This window comes from Oncorhynchus kisutch, unplaced genomic scaffold (assembly GCF_002021735.2).
Source record: "Oncorhynchus kisutch isolate 150728-3 unplaced genomic scaffold, Okis_V2 scaffold4024, whole genome shotgun sequence".
Taxonomy (NCBI): Eukaryota; Metazoa; Chordata; class Actinopteri; order Salmoniformes; family Salmonidae; genus Oncorhynchus; species Oncorhynchus kisutch.
The window spans coordinates 105,692-128,160 of record NW_022265969.1 but is presented as its reverse complement, the minus strand read 5'-3'; the positions used below and the strand labels follow the sequence as shown (position 1 = coordinate 128,160).

The 22,469-nt window shown below is 36.5% G+C and overlaps 1 protein-coding gene across 1 annotated transcript; it reads left to right on the top strand.

Moving 5' to 3' along the window:
* Window positions 1-16,714, top strand: LOC109887648 (DNA-binding protein inhibitor ID-4). Its single transcript, XM_031821864.1, has 3 exons — window positions 1-717; window positions 2,891-2,948; window positions 14,469-16,714. Exons 1-2 carry the CDS (start codon window positions 337-339, stop codon window positions 2,933-2,935), a joined length of 426 nt encoding a protein of 141 aa, XP_031677724.1. The 5' UTR covers window positions 1-336; the 3' UTR covers window positions 2,936-2,948; window positions 14,469-16,714.
* Window positions 16,715-22,469: the final 5,755 nt, after the last annotated feature.

Below are 22,469 nucleotides of genomic sequence, written 5' to 3'. Positions count from 1 at the left end.
TCTATAGGGTGGTGTTGTTCCATCATGGGCACCGGGCGGCTCGTGATTGACCAGTTTCTCTCCGGTACTGTCAACCAGCAGCGCGCCGGCGCCTCCCCTTCCCATATAAGTGAACGGAATCTATTCATTCTTCACGCGGTGCTTGGTGAAGTACAACCGACTGGTCCACGGGATGTTGACAGAATAAAATCTACTACTTTTGAAACATTTCTGTCGACCGTTTTCTTTTGGTAGTTTGGTTTTTACGTCGGTCATAGCCATCTTCATCAATCTCCGGTATTTGGCACCAGTGATTGTTTTCTCTCTACCCCGCGGTACGGGTGCGTTATTACCGAAATGAAGGCTACTACTCCCGTCCGCCCCCAGAAGGATACCTCAAGCAGTAGCGGCAACGAGCTTTCTTTACACTACCTCTCGGATCACAGCCTGAACATTGCCCGGTCTAGGTTGCAGGAAGAAGAGCAGCTGTGTCTGCAGGACGATATGAACCAGTGTTACAGTCGCCTCAAGCGCCTCGTACCCACCATACCGCAGGATAAGAAAGTCAGCAAAGTGGAGATCCTTCAGCACGTCATAGATTACATCTTGGACCTGCAGCTCGCGCTGGAGACGCACCCTTCTCTCCTGAAACAACAGACGGGGACCATGACGGGGACGTGCCCGCCATCCCCAGCCTCTAACCGGACACCACTAACGGTTCTCAACACAGACCACCAGGTAAGAAGCAATGGCACAAGACGTAAATTCAACGTCTCATCCACGTTGGTTCAACAATGAAATGACGTGGAAACAACGTTGATTCAACCAGTGTGTGCCCAGTGGGATGGTCTAGAAAACTATATATGGAATGGGTGGTGTGTATCAGTGGCGTTGTCCTTTTCAAGTCAGGAGACTCCTGGTATTGTAGAATAACAAATGGTCTTGTTTATGTTCTTGTGGAAAACACCATATTGGCAGAGACACATGTTATTGAAACATCTATTGACAGAGACACATGTTATTGAAACATCATATTGACAGAGACACATGTTATTGAAACATCTATTTGACAGAGACGCATGTTATTGAAACATCGTATTGACAGAGACACATGTTATTGAAACATCGTATTGACAGAGACACATGTTATTGAAACATCGTATTGACAGAGACACATGTTATTGAAACATCGTATTGACAAGGCAGAGACATGTTATTGAAACATCGTATTGACAGAGACACATGTTATTGAAACATCGTATTGACAAGACAGAGACACGTTATTGAAACATCGTATTGACAGAGACACATGTCATTGAAACATCATATTGACAGAGACACATGTTATTGAAACATCGTATTGACAGAGACACATGTTGAAACATCGTATTGACAAGACAGAGACACATGTTATTGAAACATCGTATTGACAGAGACACATGTTATTGAAACATCGTATTGACAGAGACACATGTTATTGAAACATCATATTGACAGAGACACATGTCATTGAAACATCATATTGACAGAGACACATGTTATTGAAACATCATATTGACAGAGACACATGTCATTGAAACATCATATTGACAGAGACACATGTTATTGAAACATCGTATTGACAGAGACACATGTTATTGAAACATCGTATTGACAGAGACACATGTTATTGAAACATCGTATTGACAGAGACACATGTTATTGAAACATCGTATTAACAAGGCAGAGACACATGTTATTGAAACATCTATTGACAGAGACACATGTTATTGAAACATTGTATTGACAGAGACACATGTTATTGAAACATCGTATTGACAGAGACACATGTTATTGAAACATCGTATTGACAGACACATGTTATTGAAACATCGTATTGACAGACACATGTTATTGAAACATCGTATTGACAGAGACACATGTTATTGAAACATCGTATTGACAAGACAGAGACACATGTTATTGAAACATCGTATTGACAAGACAGAGACACATGTTATTGAAACATCGTATTGACAGAGACACATGTTATTGAAACATCGTATTGACAAGACAGAGACACATGTTATTGAAACATCGTATTAACAAGGCAGAGACATGTTATTGAAACATCGTATTGACAGAGACACATGTTATTGAAACATCGTATTGACAGAGACACATGTTATTGAAACATCGTATTGACAGAGACACATGTTATTGAAACATCGTATTGACAAGGCAGAGACATGTTATTGAAACATCGTATTGACAGAGACACATGTTATTGAAACATCGTATTGACAAGACAGAGACACATGTTATTGAAACATCGTATTGACAGAGACACATGTTATTGAAACATCATATTGACAGAGACACATGTTATTGAAAGGCATAATACGTAATTTCTAGTGGCAGTGGTTGGTGCATGTGAAAGACAGGACCCCTGTGCATGAGGTGAAGGAGTCTGTGGTCCTGCTGTGATGCTCTCAGATCAGATGATACGTTGTGTTGTGGTCCTGCTGTGATGCTCTCAGATCAGATGATACGTTGTGTTGTGGTCCTGCTGTGATGCTCTCAGATCAGATGATAAGTTCTGTTGTGGTCCTGCTGTGATGCTCTCAGATCAGATGATAAGTTGTGTTGTGGTCCTGCTGTGATGCTGTCAGATCAGAAGATAAGTTGTGGTCCTGCTGTGATGCTCTCAGATCAGATGATACGTTGTGTTGTGGTCCTGCTGTGATGCTCTCAGATCAGATGAGAAGTTGTGGTCCTGCTGTGATGCTCTCAGATCAGATGATACATTGTGTTGTGGTGAAGGGTCATGTCATGTAGTCAACACTGGTTCTCTGTATAGCTCGTGGTTTGTGTTACCTTACCTGACTCATAAACTGTCAGGTAGTATTCATTCTCTTTTCCCTTATTTCAGAGGATGTCAACAGGCAAAAAGGATGACTCAGTTTTGTGTCGCTGAGAAATGGCCAATGGTGAGTAGGATCCTATTATTCTGTCTTAAATCTGCTTTAAAATCTGTATGTTCTCTTCAATGAAATATACCTTATTATTATTATTATTATTATTATTATTATTATTATTATTATTATTATTATTATTATGGGTAGTACTACTAGTAGTATTATTATGGGTAGTACTAGTAGTATTATTATTATGGGTAGTACCAACAGTATTATTATTATGGGTAGTACTAGTAGTAGTATTATTATGGGTAGTACTAGTAGTATTATTATTATGGGTAGTACTAGTAGTAGTATTATTATGGGTAGTACTAGTAGTATTATTATTATGGGTAGTACTAGTATTATTATTATGGGTAGTACTAGTATTATTATTATGGGTAGTACCAACAGTATTATTATTATGGGTAGTACTAGTAGTAGTATTATTATGGGTAGTACCAACAGTATTATTATTATGGGTAGTACTAGTACTAGTATTATTATGGGTAGTACTAGTAGTATTAGTATGATGGGTAGTACTAGTATTATTATTATTATGAGTAGTACTAGTATTATTATTATTATGAGTAGTACTAGTAGTATTCGTATGATTGAGAGTAGTACTAGCAGTTTTAGTATTATTGTGAGTAGTACCAGTAGTATTATTACTATGGGTAGTACTAGCAGTATTATTATTATTGTGAGTAGTACTAGCAGTATTAAATCAAATCAAATCAAATTTATTTGTCACATACACATGGTTAGCAGATGTTAATGCGAGTGTAGCGAAATGCTTGTGCTTCTAGTTCCGACAATGCAGTAATAACGAACAAGTAATCTAACTAACAATTCCAAAAAAAACTACTGTCTTATACACAGTGTAAGGGGATAAAGAATATGTACATAAGGATATATGAATGAGTGATGGTACAGAGCAGCATAGGCAAGATACAGTAGATGATATCGAGTACAGTATATACATATGAGATGAGTATGTAAACCAAGTGGCATAGTTAAAGTGGCTAGTGATACATGTATTACATAAGGATGCAGTCGATGATATAGAGTACAGTATCTACGTATGCATATGAGATGAATAATGTAGGGTAAGTAACATTATATAAGGTAGCATTGTTTAAAGTGGCTAGTGATATATTTACATAATTTCCCATCAATTCCCATGATTAAAGTGGCTGGAGTAGAGTCAGTGGCATTGACAGTGTGTTGGCAGTAGCCACTCAATGTTAGTGGTGGCTGTTTAACAGTCTGATGGCCTTGAGATAGAAGCTGTTTTTCAGTCTCTCGGTCCCAGCTTTGATGCACCTGTACTGACCTCGCCTTCTGGATGACAGCGGGGTGAACAGGCAGTGGCTCGGGTGGTTGATGTCCTTGATGATCTTTATGGCCTTCCTGTAGCATCGGGTGGTGTAGGTGTCCTGGAGGGCAGGTAGTTTGCCCCCGGTGATGCGTTGTGCAGACCTCACTACCCTCTGGAGAGCCTTACGGTTGAGGGCGGTGCAGTTGCCATACCAGACGGTGATACAGCCCGCCAGGATGCTCTCGATTGTGCATCTGTAGAAGTTTGTGAGTGCTTTTGGTGACAAGCCGAAGTATGTATGATTGAGAGTAGTACTAGCAGTATTAGTATTATTGTGAGTAGTACCAGTATTATTATTATGAGTAGTACTAGCAATATTATTATTATGGGTAGTACTAGTAGTATTATTATTATGGGTAGTACTAGTAGTATTATTATTATGGGTAGTACTAGTAGTATTATTATTATGGGTAGTACTAGTAGTATTCTTATTATGGGTAGTACTAGTATTATTATGGGTAGTACCAACATTATTATTATTATGGGTAGTACCAACAGTATTATTATTATGGGTAGTATTAGCAGTATTATTATTATGGGTAGTACGAGTATTATTATTATTATGGGTGGTACGAGTATTATTATTATGATGGGTAGTACTAGTAGTATTATTATTATGGGTAGTACTAGTAGTATTATTATTATGGGTAGTACCAACAGTATTATTATTATGGGTAGTACTAGTATTATTATGGGTAGTACCAACAGTATTATTATTATGGGTAGTACCAACAGTATTATTATTATGGGTAGTACTAGTAGTATTATTATTATGGGTAGTACTAGTAGTATTATTATTATTATGGGTAGTACTAGTAGTAGTATTATTATGGGTAGTACTAGTAGTATTATTATTGCGGGTAGTACTAGTAGTATTATTATTGTGGGTAGTAGTATTAGCAGCATTAGTATTATGGTAGTACTAGTATTATTATTATTATGGGTAGTACCAGTAGTAATATTATTATGGGTAGTACTCGCAGTATTATTATTATGGGTAGTACTAGTAGTAGTATTATTATGGGTAGTACTAGTAGTATTATTATTATGGGTAGTACTAGTAGTATTATCATTATGGGTAGTACTAGTAGTAGTATTATTATGGGTAGTACTAGTATTATTATGGGTAGTACCAACAGTATTATTATTATGGGTAGCACCAACAGTATTATTATTATGGGTAGTACTAGTAGTAGTAGTATTATGGGTAGTACTAGTAGTATTCGTATTATGGGTAGTACTAGTAGTATTCTTATTATGGGTAGTACTAGTATTATTATGGGTGGTACCAACAGTATTATTATTATGGGTAGTACCAACAGTATTATTATTATGGGTAGTACTAGTAGTAGTATTATTATGGGTAGAACTGGTAGTATTATTATTATGGGTAGTACTAGTAGTATTATTATTATGAGTAGTACTAGTAGTGTTATTATTATGAGTAGTACTAGTAGTGTTATTATTATGAGTAGTACTAGTAGTATTAGTATGATTGAGAGTAGTACTAGCAGTATTAGTATTATTATTATGGGTAGTACTAGTAGTAGTATTATTATGGGTAGTACTAGTAGTATTAGTATGATGGGTAGTACTAGTAGTAGTATTATTATGAGTAGTACTAGTAGTATTATTATTATTATTATGAGTAGTACTAGTAGTATTCGTATGATTGAGGGTAGCACTAGCAGTTTTAGTATTATTGTGAGTAGTACCAGTAGTATTATTACTATGGGTAGTACTAGCAGTATTATTATTATTGTGAGTAGTACTAGCAGTATTAGTATGATTGAGAGTAGTACTAGCAGTATTAGTATTATTGTGAGTAGTACCAGTAGTATTATTATGAGTAGTACTAGCAGTATTATTATTATGAGTAGTACTAGCAATATTATTATTATTGTGAGTAGTATTAGCAGCATTAGTATTATGGGTAGTACGAGTATTATTATTATTATGGGTAGTACTAGTAGTATTATTATAATGGGTAGTACTAGTATTATTATTATTATGGGCAGTAGTAGTATTATTATTATTATGGGTAGTACTAGGAGTAATATTATTATGGGTAGTACTCACAGTATTATTATTATGGGTTGTACTAGTAGTAGTATTATTATGGGTAGTACTAGTAGTATTATTATTATGGGTAGTACTAGTAGTATTCTTATTATGGGTAGTACTAGTATTATTATGGGTAGTACCAACAGTATTATTATTATGGGTAGTACCAACAGTATTATTATTATGGGTAGTACTAGTAGTATTATTATTATGGGTGGTACTAGTAGTAGTATTATTATGGGCAGTACTAGTATTATTATTATTATGGGTAGTACTAGTAGTAGTATTATTATGGGTAGTACTAGTAGTATTATTATTATGGGTAGTACTAGTATTATTATTATTATGGGTAGTACTAGTAGTAGTATTATTATGGGTAGTACTAGTATTATTATTATTATGGGTAGTACTAGTAGTATTCGTATTATGGGTAGTACTAGTAGTATTCGTATTATGGGTAGTACTAGTAGTATTCTTATTATGGGTAGTACTAGTATTATTATGGGTCGTACCAACAGTATTATTATTATGGGTAGTACCAACAGTATTATTATTATGGGTAGTACTAGTAGTAGTATTATTATGGGTAGTACTGGTAGTATTATTATTATGGGTAGTACTAGTAGTATTATTATTATGAGTAGTACTAGTAGTGTTATTATTATGAGTAGTACTAGTAGTGTTATTATTATGAGTAGTACTAGTAGTATTAGTATGATTGAGAGTAGTACTAGCAGTATTAGTATTATTATTATGGGTAGTACTAGTAGTAGTATTATTATGGGTAGTACTAGTAGTATTAGTATGATGGGTAGTGCTAGTAGTATTATTATTATGAGTAGTACTAGTAGTGTTATTATTATGAGTAGTACTAGTAGTATTAGTATGATTGAGAGTAGTACTAGCAGTATTAGTATTATTATTATGGGTAGTACTAGTAGTAGTATTATTATGGGTAGTACTAGTAGTATTAGTATGATGGGTAGTACTAGTAGTAGTATTATTATGGGTAGTAGTATTAGCAGCATTAGTATTATGGGTAGTACGAGTATTATTATTATTATGGGTAGTACCAGTAGTATTATTATTATGGGTAGTACTAGTAGTATTATTATTATGGGTAGTAGTAGTATTATTATTATTATGGGTAGTACTGGTAGTAATATTATTATGGGTAGTACTCACAGTATTATTATTATGGGTAGTACTAGTAGTATTATTATTATGGGTAGTACTAGTAGTATTATTATTATGGGTAGTACTAGTAGTATTATTATTATGGGTAGTACCAGTATTATTATTATTATTATGGGTAGTACTAGTATTATTATTATTATGGGTAGTACTAGTAGTAGTATTATTATGGGTAGTACTAGTAGTATTATTATTATGAGTAGTACTAGTAGTAGTATTATTATGGGTGGTACTAGTAGTATTCTTATTATGGGTAGTACTAGTATTATTATGGGTAGTACCAACAGTATTATTATTATGGGTAGTACTGGTAGTATTATTATTATGGGTAGTACTGGTAGTATTATTATTATGGGTAGTACTAGTAGTATTATTATTATTATGGGTAGTACTAGTAGTATTATTATTATGGGTAGTAGTATTAGCAGCATTAGTATTATGGTAGTACTAGTATTATTATTATTATGGGTAGTACTAGTAGTAATATTATTATGGGTAGTACTCGCAGTATTATTATTATGGGTAGTACTAGTAGTAGTATTATTATGGGTAGTACTAGTAGTAGTATTATTATGGGTAGTACTAGTATTATTATTATTATGGGTAGTACTAGTAGTATTATTATTATGGGTAGTACTAGTATTATTATTATTATGGGTAGTACTAGTATTATTATTATTATTATGGGTAGTACTAGTAGTAGTATTATTATGGGTAGTACTAGTAGTATTCGTATTATGGGTAGTACTAGTAGTATTCGTATTATGGGTAGTACTAGTAGTATTCTTATTATGGGTAGTACTAGTATTATTATGGGTAGTACCAACAGTATTATTATTATGGGTAGTACCAACAGTATTATTATTATGGGTAGTACTAGTAGTAGTATTATTATGGGTAGTACCAACAGTATTATTATTATGGGTAGTACTAGTAGTAGTATTATTATGGGTAGTACTAGTAGTATTATTATTATGGGTAGTACTAGTGGTATTATTATTATGGGTAGTACTAGTAGTATTCTTATTATGGGTAGTACTAGTATTATTATGGGTAGTACTAGTAGTATTATTATTATGGGTAGTACTAGTAGTATTATTATTATGGGTAGTACTAGTATTATTATGGGTGGTAGTAGATGTATTAGTATTTTTATTATTATTATTAAGTAGTACTAGTAGTAGTAGTATTATTATGGGTAGTACTAGTGGTATTATTATTATGGGTAGTACCAGTAGTATTATTATTATGGGTAGTACTAGTGGTATTATTATTATGGGTAGTACTAGTAGTATTATTATTATGGGTAGTACTAGTAGTATTATTATTATGGGTAGTACTAGTATTATTATGGGTGGTACCAACAGTATTATTATTAGTATTATTATGGGTAGTACTAGTAGTATTCGTATTATGGGTAGTACTAGTGGTATTATTATTATGGGTAGTAGTAGATGTATTAGTATTTTTATTATTATTATTAAGTAGTACTAGTAGTATTCGTATTATGGGTAGTACTAGTGGTATTATTATTATGGGTAGTACTAGTAGTATTATTATTATGGGTAGTACTAGTATTATTATTATTATGGGTAGTACTAGTATTATTATTATTATGGGTAGTACTAGTAGTATTATTATTATGGGTAGTACTAGTAGTATTATTATTATGGGTAGTACTAGTAGTATTATTATTATGGGTAGTACTAGTAGTATTATTATTATGGGTAGTACTAGTAGTATTATTATTATGGGTAGTACTAGTAGTATTATTATTATGGGTAGTATTATTATTATTATTATGGGTAGTACTAGTAGTATTATTATTATGGGTAGTATTATTATTATTATTATGGGTAGTACTAGTAGTATTATTATTAAGTAGTACTAGTATTATTATTATTATTATGGGTAGTACTAGTAGTATTATTATTATGGGTAGTACTAGTATTATTATTATTATTATGGGTAGTACTAGTAGTATTATTATTATGGGTAGTACTAGTAGTATTATTATTATGGGTAGTATTATTATTATTATTATGGGTAGTAGTAGATGTATTAGTATTTTTATTATTATTATTAAGTAGTACCAGTAGTATTATTATTATTGTTATTATGAGTAATAGTAGCAGTATTATAATTATTGTAATTAGTATTATGAGTAATAGTAGGAGTATTGTTGTTATTGAGTAGTACTAGTAATATTATTATTATTATTAATATTATTATTGTTATTATGAGTAGTACTATCAGTGTTATTATTATTATTGTTATGAATAGTACTATCAGTATTATTATTATTGTTATTATGAATAGTACTATCAGTATCATTAATATTATTATTGTTATTATGAATAGTACTATCAGTGTTATTATTGTTGTTATTATGAATAGTACTATCAGTATCATTAATATTATTGTTATTATGAATAGGACTATCAGTGTTATTATTATTATTGTTATGAATAGTACTATCAGTATCATTATTATTCTGAGTAGAAGTAGCAGAATTATTATTATTGTTATGAGTAGAGGTCGACCGATTAATCGGAATGGCCGATTAATTAGGGACGATTTCAAGTATTCATAACAATCGGTATTTTTGGGTGCCGATTTTGCCACATTTTTTATATATTAATTTTAAAAAATATATATTTATTTAACTAGGCAAGTAAGTTAAGAACACATTCTTTTTTTTTATGACGGCCTAGGAACAGTGGGTTAACTGCCTGTTCAGGGGCAGAACGACAGATTTTCACCTTGTCAGCTCGGGGATCCAATCTTGCAACCTTACAGTCAACTAGTCCAACGCTCTAACCACCTGATTAGTAGCAGTATTATTATTATTATTATTATTATTGTTGTTATTATTATTATTATTATTATGAGTAGTAGTAGTAGTATTATGAGTAGTAGTAGTAGTAGTAGTATTATGAGTAGTAGTAGTAGTAGTAGTAGTATTAATATTATTATTTATTATTATTATTATTATTGTTGTTATTGTTGTTATTATTATTATGAGTAGTATTAGTAGTAGTAGTAGTAGTAGTAGTAGTAGTAGTAGTAGTATTATGAGTAGTAGTAGTAGTAGTAGTAGTATTAATATTATTATTTATTATTATTATTATTATTGTTGTTATTGTTGTTATTATTATTATGAGTAGTAGTAGTAGTATTATGAGTAGTAGTAGTAGTAGTAGTAGTATTATTATGAGTAGTGGTAGTATTATTATTATGAGTAGTAGTAGTAGTAGTAGTAGTAGTATTGTTGTTGTTGTTGTTGTTGTTGTTGTTATTATTATTATTATTATGAGTAGTAGTAGTAGTAGTATTATTATGAGTAGTAGTAGTGGTAGTATTATTATTATGAGTAGTAGTAGTAGTAGTAGTAGTATTATTATGAGTAGTAGTAGTGGTAGTAGTAGTATTGTTGTTATTATTATTATTATGAGTAGTAGTAGTAGTAGTAGTATTATTATGAGTAGTATTATTATTATGAGTAGTAGTAGTAGTAGTATTATTATGAGTAGTAGTAGTAGTAGTAGTAGTATTATTATGAGTAGTAGTAGTAGTAGTATTATTATTATGAGTAGTAGTATTATTATTATGAGTAGTAGTAGTATTATTATTATGAGTAGTAGTAGTAGTAGTAGTAGTAGTATTATTATTATTATGAGTAGTAGTAGTAGTAGTAGTAGTAGTAGTATTATTGTTGTTATTATTATTATGAGTAGTAGTAGTAGTAGTAGTATTATTATGAGTAGTAGTAGTAGTAGTAGTAGTAGTATTATTATGAGTAGTAGTAGTAGTAGTAGTAGTATTATTGTTGTTATTATTATTATGAGTAGTAGTATTATTATTATTATGAGTAGTAGTAGTAGTAGTATTATTATTATTATGAGTAGTTGTAGTAGTAGTAGTATTATTATGAGTAGTAGTAGTAGTATTATTATGAGTAGTAGTAGTAGTATTATTATGAGTAGTAGTAGTAGTAGTAGTATTATTGTTGTTATTATTATTATTATTATTATTATGAGTAGTAGTAGTATTATTATTATTATGAGTAGTAGTAGTATTATTATTATTATTATTATGAGTAGTAGTAGTAGTAGTAGTAGTAGTATTATTGTTGTTGTTATTATTATTATGAGTAGTATTAGTAGTAGTAGTAGTAGTATTGTTGTTGTTATTATTATTATGAGTAGTAGCAGTATTATTATTATGAGTAGTAGTAGTAGTAGTAGTAGTAGTAGTATTGTTGTTATTATTATTATTATGAGTAGTAGCAGTATTATTATTATGAGTAGTAGTAGTAGTAGTAGTAGTAGTATTGTTGTTATTATTATTATTATTATGAGTAGTAGTAGTAGTATTAGTATTATGAGTAGTAGTAGTAGTAGTAGTAGTATTATTGTTGTTGTTATTATTATTATGAGTAGTAGTAGTAGTAGTAGTATTATTGTTGTTGTTATTATTATTATGAGTAGTAGTAGTAGTAGTAGTATTATTGTTGTTATTATTATTATTATGAGTAGTAGTAGTAGTAGTAGTAGTAGTAGTAGTAGTAGTAGTAGTAGTATTATTGTTGTTGTTATTATTATTATGAGTAGTAGTAGTAGTAGTAGTAGTAGTATTATTGTTGTTGTTATTATTATTATGAGTAGTAGCAGTATTATTATTATGAGTAGTAGTAGTAGTAGTATTATTGTTGTTGTTGTTATTATTATTATGAGTAGTAGTAGTAGTAGTATTATTGTTGTTGTTATTATTATTATGAGTAGTAGTAGTAGTAGTAGTAGTAGTAGTAGTAGTATTATTGTTGTTATTATTATTATTATGAGTAGTAGTAGTAGTATTATTGTGAGTAGTAGTAGTAGTAGTAGTATTAGTATTATGAGTAGTAGTAGTAGTAGTAGTAGTATTATTGTTGTTATTATTATTATGAGTAGTAGTAGTAGTAGTATTATGAGTAGTAGTAGTAGTAGTAGTAGTATTATTGTTGTTATTATTATTATGAGTAGTAGTAGTAGTAGTAGTAGTAGTAGTATTATTGTTGTTATTATTATTATTATGAGTAGTAGCAGTATTATTATTATGAGTAGTAGTAGTAGTAGTATTAGTATTATGAGTAGTAGTAGTAGTAGTAGTATTATTGTTGTTATTATTATTATTATGAGTAGTAGTAGTAGTTGTAGTAGTAGTATTATTATTATTATGAGTAGTAGTAGTAGTAGTAGTAGTAGTAGTATTATTGTTGTTATTATTATTATTATGAGTAGTAGTAGTAGTAGTAGTAGTAGTAGTAGTAGTATTATTGTTGTTATTATTATTATTATGAGTAGTAGTAGTAGTAGTAGTAGTAGTAGTAGTAGTATTATTGTTGTTATTATTATTATTATGAGTAGTAGTAGTAGTAGTAGTAGTAGTAGTAGTATTATTATTGTTGTTGTTATTATTATTATGAGTAGTAGTAGTAGTAGTAGTAGTATTATTATTGTTGTTATTGTTATTATTATGAGTAGTAGTAGTAGTAGTATTATTATTGTTGTTATTGTTATTATTATGAGTAGTAGCAGTATTATTATTATGAGTGGTAGTAGTAGTAGTAGTAGTATTATTATTGTTGTTGTTATTATTATTATGAGTAGTAGTAGTAGTAGTAGTAGTATTATTATTGTTGTTATTGTTATTATTATGAGTAGTAGTAGTAGTAGTATTATTATTGTTGTTATTGTTATTATTATGAGTAGTAGCAGTATTATTATTATGAGTGGTAGTAGTAGTAGTAGTAGTAGTATTATTGTTGTTATTGTTATTATTATGAGTAGTAGTAGTAGTAGTAGTAGTAGTAGTAGTAGTATTATGAGTAGTAGTAGTAGTAGTAGTAGTAGTAGTAGTATTGTTGTTATTATTATTATTATGAGTAGTAGTAGTAGTAGTAGTAGTAGTAGTAGTAGTATTATGAGTAGTAGTAGTAGTAGTAGTAGTATTATTGTTGTTATTATTATTATGAGTAGTAGCAGTAGTAGTATTATGAGTAGTAGTAGTAGTAGTAGTAGTATTATTGTTGTTATTATTATTATGAGTAGTAGCAGTAGTAGTAGTAGTAGTAGTATTATTGTTGTTGTTATTATTATGAGTAGTAGTAGTAGTAGTAGTAGTAGTAGTATTATTGTTGTTATTATTATTATGAGTAGTAGTAGTATTATTATTATGAGTGGTAATAGTGTTGTTGCTGTTGTTCAGCTATTAAACTGTGACTTGCAGTAGCAGTAGACAGCGTGTCATTGAGTAACCTGATTATTGACAACACCCAGGAGCCAGCTGTGTGTTGCACAATAACTGTCCTCTTTGTGTAGCAACGTTCCAAGCAGAGGGTTAAAGGTCATCTGCCTGTAAATGAGGAGCAGAGCCTGGTTAGGTTAGCTGGAAGGCTCTGAGACCCAGACAGGCCTGGTTAGGTTAGCTGGAAGGCTCTGAGACCCAGACAGGCCTGGTTAGGTTAGCTGGAAGGCTCTGAGACCCAGGCAGGTTGACAGGCAGGTTGACAGGCAGACAGACAGACAGACAGACAGACAGACAGGGAGGGAGGGAGGGAGGGAGGTACGTAGGCAGGCAGACAGACAGACAGCCAGACAGGCAGACAGACAGACAGCCAGACAGGCAGGCAGACAGGCAGGCAGACAGACAGACAGAGAGGTACGTAGGCAGACAAGACAGACAGCCAGACAGGCAGGCAGACAGACAGGCAGGCAGGCTGACAGGCAGCTGTGTTTGTGGCATACTGGAAGTCAGTTGTCTGAGCCGGTCCGTTTGTTTTGGCTTGTTGATGAAGCCCTGTGTTGTGTTGACGGCGCCAGTCAGTCTGGAGCAGACTGTTCACACACCCCATCTATTCATTCTGTCCACAGGTGTGCAGAGCAGAGCTGAGAGCAGAGCTGCTCCAGTCCACAGCCAGCACAGCCTCAGCCTCCAGCCAGGGAATCTCAGCCAGCCACACGAAGCTTTATCACACAGGGGACCCCCCCCCCCCCCCGCTGGAGAACCTACGACTGGCAAATAAAAACATTTATAACACGTTTATTAGAAACTAAAGCCTGCTACGTTCAACTGACCCATTACTTAACTGTATATGTCAAATACAATTACAACCTGAAAGGGTGAATGAAGAATCCCTTGTTGTTGTGAGGTCTTGCTAGAAACTAGAGCTTGTTGAACGACAAATACCAGTTTATAAAATGTGACAAATACCGGTTTATAAAATAAAAATAACTAAACCTACAGTGTGGAACTTTACTAAACAGGAATATAATTGTACATGCTTTGCCATCTATTGTTTAAAATAGATGATTTGTGTCGAACAAGGTTTTTCCCTGAAATGTTTAATATTGTGAAGGAGAACAAATGACTAGAGACAATTCAGATTGTCTATGTAGAAACAGATGCTCCAGGTGGAAGAAAAGATCTATTATCCTCAGAAAGACTATTGTAACTGTAAGATATTTTTATTAAAACCTTTTGACATGTAAATAATGTGTTTTTGATGAAATATTAATACTTGAAGATGTTTTGTTAATAAACTCTCCCCAGCAGTTCATTTTTCAGTGTTATATTTCAGCGTATTGTTGTTCTAGTTCAGCGTATTGTTGTTCTAGTTCAGCGTATTGTTGTTCTAGTTCAGCGTATTGTTGTTCTAGTTCAGCGTATTGTTGTTCTAGTTCAGCGTATTTTTGTTCTAGTTCAGCGTATTGTTGTTCTAGTTCAGCGTATTGTTGTTCTAGTTCAGCGTATTGTTGTTCTAGTTCAGCGTATTGTTGTTCTAGTTCAGCATATTGTTGTTCTAGTTCAGCGTATTGTTGTTCTAGTTCAGCGTATTGTTGTTCTAGTTCAGCGTAGTGTTCTAGTTCAGCGTATTGTTGTTCTAGTTCAGCGTAGTGTTCTAGTTCAGCGTATTGTTGTTCTAGTTCAGCGTAGTGTTCTAGTTCAGCGTAGTGTTCTAGTTCAGCGTAGTGTTCTAGTTCAGCGTAGTGTTCTAGTTCAGCGGTGTTCTAGTTCAGCGTATTGTTGTTCTAGTTCAGCGTAGTGTTCTAGTTCAGCGTAGTGTTCTAGTTCAGCGTTATAGTGTTAAAGCACACACCATGTAAAGGCTCCAGTAATAGCTGGAAGAGCAGTTTGAAATGTACTAAAACTGTTTGTATGTAATTTGGTAAAAGCCAAAATTCCCTTGTTTTATATTCCTTCAATTGTGTTTCTCTTGTATTGACTTAATTTAGGAACCATTTGAAATATTGACATTTTGGGCAGTTTTAACCCATGTGAAAACCAGTCTTTAGAAGTCTGATAGGATTGTTGATGATTTGGTAACATTTGACTGTAACTGGTGAAGAGCAATACACTGGAGAAACTAACCTCCAATCACTGCATCAGATTGTTCTGAGGACTACAAGGACCAAAACGAACCTCCAATCACTGCATCAGATTGTTCTGAGGACTACAAGGACCAAAACTAACCTCCAATCACTGCATCAGATTGTTCTGAGGACTACAAGGACCAAAACGAACCTCCAATCACTGCATCAGATTGTTCTGAGGACTACAAGGACCAAAACTAACCTCCAATCACTGCATCAGATTGTTCTGAGGACTACAAGGACCAAAACTAACCTCCAATCACTGCATCAGATTGTTCTGAGGACTACAAGGACCAAAACTAACCTCCAATCACTGCATCAGATTGTTCTGAGGACTACAAGGACCAAAACTAACCTCCAATCACTGCATCAGATTGTTCTGAGGACTACAAGGACCAAAACTAACCTCCAATCACTGCATCAGATTGTTCTGAGGACCACAAGGACCAAACTAACCTCCAATCACTGCATCCAGATTGTTCTGAGGACTACAAGGGCCAAAACTAACCTCCAATCACTGCATCAGATTGTTCTGAGGACTACAAGGGCCAAAACTAACTTCCAATCACTGCATCAGATTACTGTGCTATCCCGATCAGGATTTCCATGGTGATTTCTACCTCTGAGCCTGGATCTGTGTGAGAGGACAGCTGTTCAGTATTTACTGTGTTCCACTGTTGGACAACGTGACCTTCCACGTGATGGAGAGGAAGAGCTGTCATCACATTAAAGGGTTTCCAGTCACACTTCATGGGTCGTCTCTAGTTAAAGGGTTTCCGGTCACACTTAATGGGTCGTCCCACACTTCATGGGTCGTCTAGTTAAAGGGTTTCTGGTCACACTTCATGGGTCGTCTCTAGTTAGAGGGTTTCCAATCACACTTAATGGGTCGTCTCTAGTTAAAGGGTTTCCGGTCACACTTCATGGGTCGTCTCTAGTTAGAGGGTTTCCGGTCACACTTCATGGGTCGTCTCTAGTTAGAGGGTTTCCGGTCACACTTCATGGGTCGTCTCTAGTTAGAGGGTTTCCAGTCACACTTCATGGGTCGTCCCACAATTCATGGGTCGTCTCTAGTTAAAGGGTTTCCAGTCACACTTCATGGGTCGTCTCTAGTGAAAGGGATTCTGGTCATACTTCATGGGTCGGCTCTAGTTAGAGGGTTTCCAGTCAGACTTCATGGGTCGTCTCTAGTTAGAGTGTTTCCAGTCACACTTCATGAGTCGTCTCTAGTTAAAGGGTTTCCAGTCACACTTCATGGGTCGTCTCTAGTTTTGTAACTGAGAGGGTCCTGGTCAGTCATCAGTAGTTGTAATAGTGCTGATGTGACTGATGTAGGTCTTCTGAATTGATCTCTAATCCACATACTGTTCTGTTCTGTAATTATTCCCTCTTATCGATTGATCTATTCTAGATTACTGCTTGTCTGCTGTGAAAGGCTGAGCTATTGATATTTACAGTGATGAGGACAGTGTATGCTGAATGATAAGAAATATACTTCTGACAACCTGGGGACAGGGTTTAAGATAACTAAGAGAGAGACCTGGGGACAGGGTTTAAGATAACTAAGAGAGAGACCTAGGGACAGGGTTTTGTAGTTAATGTAGGTGAGCAGAGAGACTAGGGACAGGGTTTTGTAGTTAATGTAGGTGTGACTATACGTGAGCAGAGAGACTAGGGACAGGGTTTTGTAGGTGTGAAAATACGTGAGCAGAGAGACTAGGGACAGGGTTTTGTAGTTAATGTAGGTGAGCAGAGAGACTAGGGACAGGGTTTTGTCGTTAATGTAGGTGAGCAGAGAGACTAGGGACAGGGTTTTGTAGTTAATGTAGGTGAGCAGAGAGACTAGGGACAGGGTTTTGTAGTTCATGTAGGTGAGCAGAGAGACTAGGGACAGGGTTTTGTAGTTAATGTAGGTGAGCAGAGAGACTAGGGACAGGGTTTTGTAGTTAATGTAGGTGAGCAGAGAGACTAGGGACAGGGTTTTGTAGTTAATGTAGGTGAGCAGAGAGACTAGGGACAGGGTTTTGTCGTTAATGTAGGTGAGCAGAGAGACTAGGGACAGGGTTTTGTAGTTAATGTAGGTGAGCAGAGAGACTAGGGACAGGGTTTTGTAGTTAATGTAGGTGAGCAGAGAGACTAGGGACAGGGTTTTGTAGTTAATGTAGGTGAGCAGAGAGACTAGGGACAGGGTTTTGTAGTTAATGTAGGTGAGCAGAGAGACTAGGGACAGGGTTTTGTTGTTAATGTAGGTGAGCAGAGAGACTAGGGACAGGGTTTTGTAGTTAATGTAGGTGAGCAGAGAGACTAGGGACAGGGTTTTGTAGTTAATGTAGGTGAGCAGAGTGACTAGGGACAGGGTTTTGTAGTTAATGTAGGTGAGCAGAGAGACTAGGGACAGGGTTTTGTAGTTAATGTAGGTGAGCAGAGAGACTAGGGACAGGGTTTTGTAGTTAATGTAGGTGAGCAGAGAGACTAGGGACAGGGTTTTGTAGGTGTGACTACGTGAGCAGAGAGACTAGGGACAGGGTTTTGTAGGTGTGACTACGTGAGCAGAGAGACTAGGGACAGGGTTTTGTAGGTGTGACTACGTGAGCAGAGAGACTAGGGACAGGGTTTTGTAGGTGTGACTACGTGAGCAGAGAGACTAGGGACAGTGTTTTGTAGGTGTGACTACGTGAGCAGAGAGACTAGGTGAGTCCAGGAGGTTTTCCAGACACCCTGTTTGACTGGCCCTTTAAGGACAGGGAAGCAGTCAGCTAGCTGCGTGTTTCCAGTCTGTGTACATAGTGAACATGACCCTTGTGGCCTGGACAGCCTTGTTGTTATGGTGTGTCATGTCTGTTGTTGTGATGGCTCAGGGTCTAATAGTCTGACGGACACCTTCACACGCACAGAGATGACAGGAAACAGAGTTACAGTCCTCTACCTCAGGAAGAGGACCACATCGTTATGACTACAGTTATTATAGAGATGACAGGAAACAGAGTTACAGTCCTCTACCTCAGGAAGAGGACCACATCGTTATGACTACAGTTATTATAGAGATGACAGGAAACAGGGTTACAGTCCTCTACCTCAGGAAGAGGACCACATCGTTATGACTACAGTTATTATAGAGATGACAGGAAACAGAGTTACAGTCCTCTATCTCAGGAAGAGGACCACATCGTTATGACTACAGTTATTATAGAGATGACAGGAAACAGAGTTACAGTCCTCTACCTCAGGAAGAGGACCACATCATTATGACTCCAGCTATTGTTTTCAGTCGTGTTTATATTTAGTCATCTCGTAGACGTTCTTGTCCAGAGCTTCTGGCAAATAAGTCGAATCACTAGAGGCAGTGACCTTGAAGCCAGTTCCACTGCATTTGTTAATTGTTGCCTTCTAATCAGGGATTGGTTTAGACTGGGGACACCAGGTGGGTGAGTCCCCTCTAATCATGGACTGGTTTAGACTGGGGACACCAGGTGGGTGCAATTAATTAGTAGAAAACCAGCAGGCTCTGGAACTCGTCAGGTCAGAGTTGAATAACCCTGTTATAGGCTGAGGTGATCACACCGGTTTCTTCATAGACTCTGTGAGATATCTGCTGGGCAGGGCTGAGGTGATCACACCTGTTTGAGGTAGAGGCTTGTGTACACTATGTGGTCAGACTGTGTGTGTGTGTGTGTGTGTGTGTGTGTGTGTGTGTGTGTGTGTGTGTGTGTGTGTGTGTGTGTGTGTGTGTGTGTGTGCGTCACCAGTGCTAAGCTACCCTTCATCTCTTCTCCGGCCTGGGTCTGGCCACAATACTTCGTCCACGTCACAAGATACGTTTTCTCAAGTATCTCCCAGCATGGCGTATCCATCCTTGGACAGAGGCAACCTCTATGTCCCCACATGGAGGGAAGTATCTCCTAGCATGGCGTGTCCAACCTCTGTGTCCCCACATGGAGGGAAGTATCTCCTAGCATGGCGTATCCAACCTTGGACAGAGACAACCTCTATGTCCCCACATGGAGGGAAGTATCTCCTAGCATGGCGTATCCAACCTTGGACAGAGACAACCTCTATGTCCCCACATGGAGGGAAGTATCTCCTAGCATGGCGTGTCCAACCTCTGTGTCCCCACATGGAGGGAAGTATCTCCTAGCATGGCGTATCCAACCTTGGACAGAGACAACCTCTATGTCCCCACATGGAGGGAAGTATCTCCTAGCATGGCGTATCCAACCTTGGACAGAGACAACCTCTATGTCCCCACATGGAGGGAAGTATCTCCTAGCATGGTGTATCCAACCTTGGACAGAGGCAACCTCTATGTCCCCACATGGAGGGAAGTATCTCCTAGCATGGCCTATCCAACCTTGGACAGAGACAACCTCTATGTCCCCACATGGAGGGAAGTATCTCCTAGCATGGCGTATCCAACCTTGGACAGAGGCAACCTCTATGTCCCCACATGGAGGGAAGTATCTCCTAGCATGGCGTATCCAACCTTGGACAGAGACAACCTCTATGTCCCCACATGGAGGGAAGTATCTCCTAGCATGGCGTATCCAACCTTGGACAGAGGCAACCTCTATGTCCCCACATGGAGAGAAGTATCTCCTAGCATGGCGTATCCAACCTTGGACAGAGACAACCTCTATGTCCCCACATGGAGGGAAGAATCTCCTAGCATGGCGTGTCCAACCTCTATGTCCCCACATGGAGGGAAGTATCTCCTAGCATGGCGTATCCAACCTTGGACAGAGGCAACCTCTGTGTCTCCACATGGAGGGAAGTATCTCCTAGCATGGCGTGTCCAACCTTGGACAGAGGCAACCTCTATGTCCCCACATGGAGGGAAGTATCTCCTAGCATGGCGTGTCCAACCTCTATGTCCCCACATGGAGGGAAGTATCTCCTAGCATGGCGTATCCAACCTTGGACAGAGGCAACCTCTGTGTCCCCACATGCGTCCTCCATTGCCTGGAGAAGCGGCATGCGGGCATAGGGTTGACGATCATACACTTTCCAGCGCCAGGCTGAGAAGAATTCCTCTATGGGATTTAGAAAAGGTGAATATGGGGGTAGGTACAAAACTACACATCGTGGATGGGTGGCAAACCAGTTTTGGACCAGAACAGCCCGGTGAAAACTACCATTGTCCCATAAAACCACAAATCTAGCAGGCTCCTGATCTGGATCAGGGACAAGCATTGTGTAGATTGCATCCAGAAAAGTGAGCATATGGCCGGTGTTGTACGGACCCAGTGTGGCGTTGTGATGGAGGACCCCGTTTTGAGTGATGGCAGCACACATAGTTATATTACCCCCACGCTGTCCAGGGACATTGGTAAATGCCCTCTGTCCTATTACATTACCCCCACGCTGTCCAGGGACATTGGTAAATGCCCTCTGTCCTATTACATTACCCCCACGCTGTCCAGGGACATTGGTAATTGCCCTCTGTCCTATTATATTACCCCCACGCTGTCCAGGGACATTGGTAAATGCCCTCTGTCCTATTACATTTCTTCCACGGCGCCTGGTTTTGGTGAGGTTGAAGCCAACCTCATCCACATAAATAAATTAATGGTGAATTACATGGGCATCCAGCTCCAATACTCTCTGTAACAGACAAAAGGATATACAGATGAGTAAATATGGTCTGAAGTACTGGAAGTAGTGTTGCATACATACCTCTACAAAGTCATGTCGCATATTCTTGACTCTGTCAGAGTTTCTCTCAAATGGCACATTGTGAAGTTGTTTCATCGTCACTCGGTGCCGTTGGAGGATGCGTTGTGTGGTCGACAGTAAAGTTGTTTCATCGCCACTCGGTGTTGTTGGAGGATGCGTTGTATGGTCGACAGTAAAGTTGTTTCATCGTCACTCGGTGCCGTTGGAGGATGCGTTGTATGGTCGACAGTAAAGTTGTTTCATCGTCACTCGGTGCCTTTGGAGGATGCGTTGTGTGGTCGACAGGCTGACAGCATTGATGTTGTTAAATATGTTGTCGTTATTCAAGATATGCTCTCTTATCTCTCGAATCCTAATTGCATTGTTGGCCAAAACCATATTTAGAATTGCAGTCTCTTGTACATGTGTAAACAAGTGTCCTCGTCCTCCATGATGTCTTTGCCTTTCCACTCTGGACAGAATTCAAACACAGTATGTGTTCAGCATAGGAACTGTAAACAAGCGTCCTCGTCCTCCATGATGTCTTTGCCTTTCCACTCTGTACAGAATTCAAACACAGTATGTGTTCAGCATAGGAACTGTAAACAAGTGTCCTCGTCCTCCATGATGTCTTTGCCTTTCCACTCTGTACAGAATTCAAACACAGTATGTGTTCAGCATAGGAACTGTAAACAAGTGTCCTCGTCCTCCATGATGTCTTTGCCTTTCCACTCTGGACAGTATTCAAACACAGTATGTGTTCAGCATAGGAACTGTAAACAAGTGTCCTCGTCCTCCATGATGTCTTTGCCTTTCCACTCTGGACAGAATTCAAACACAGTATGTGTTCAG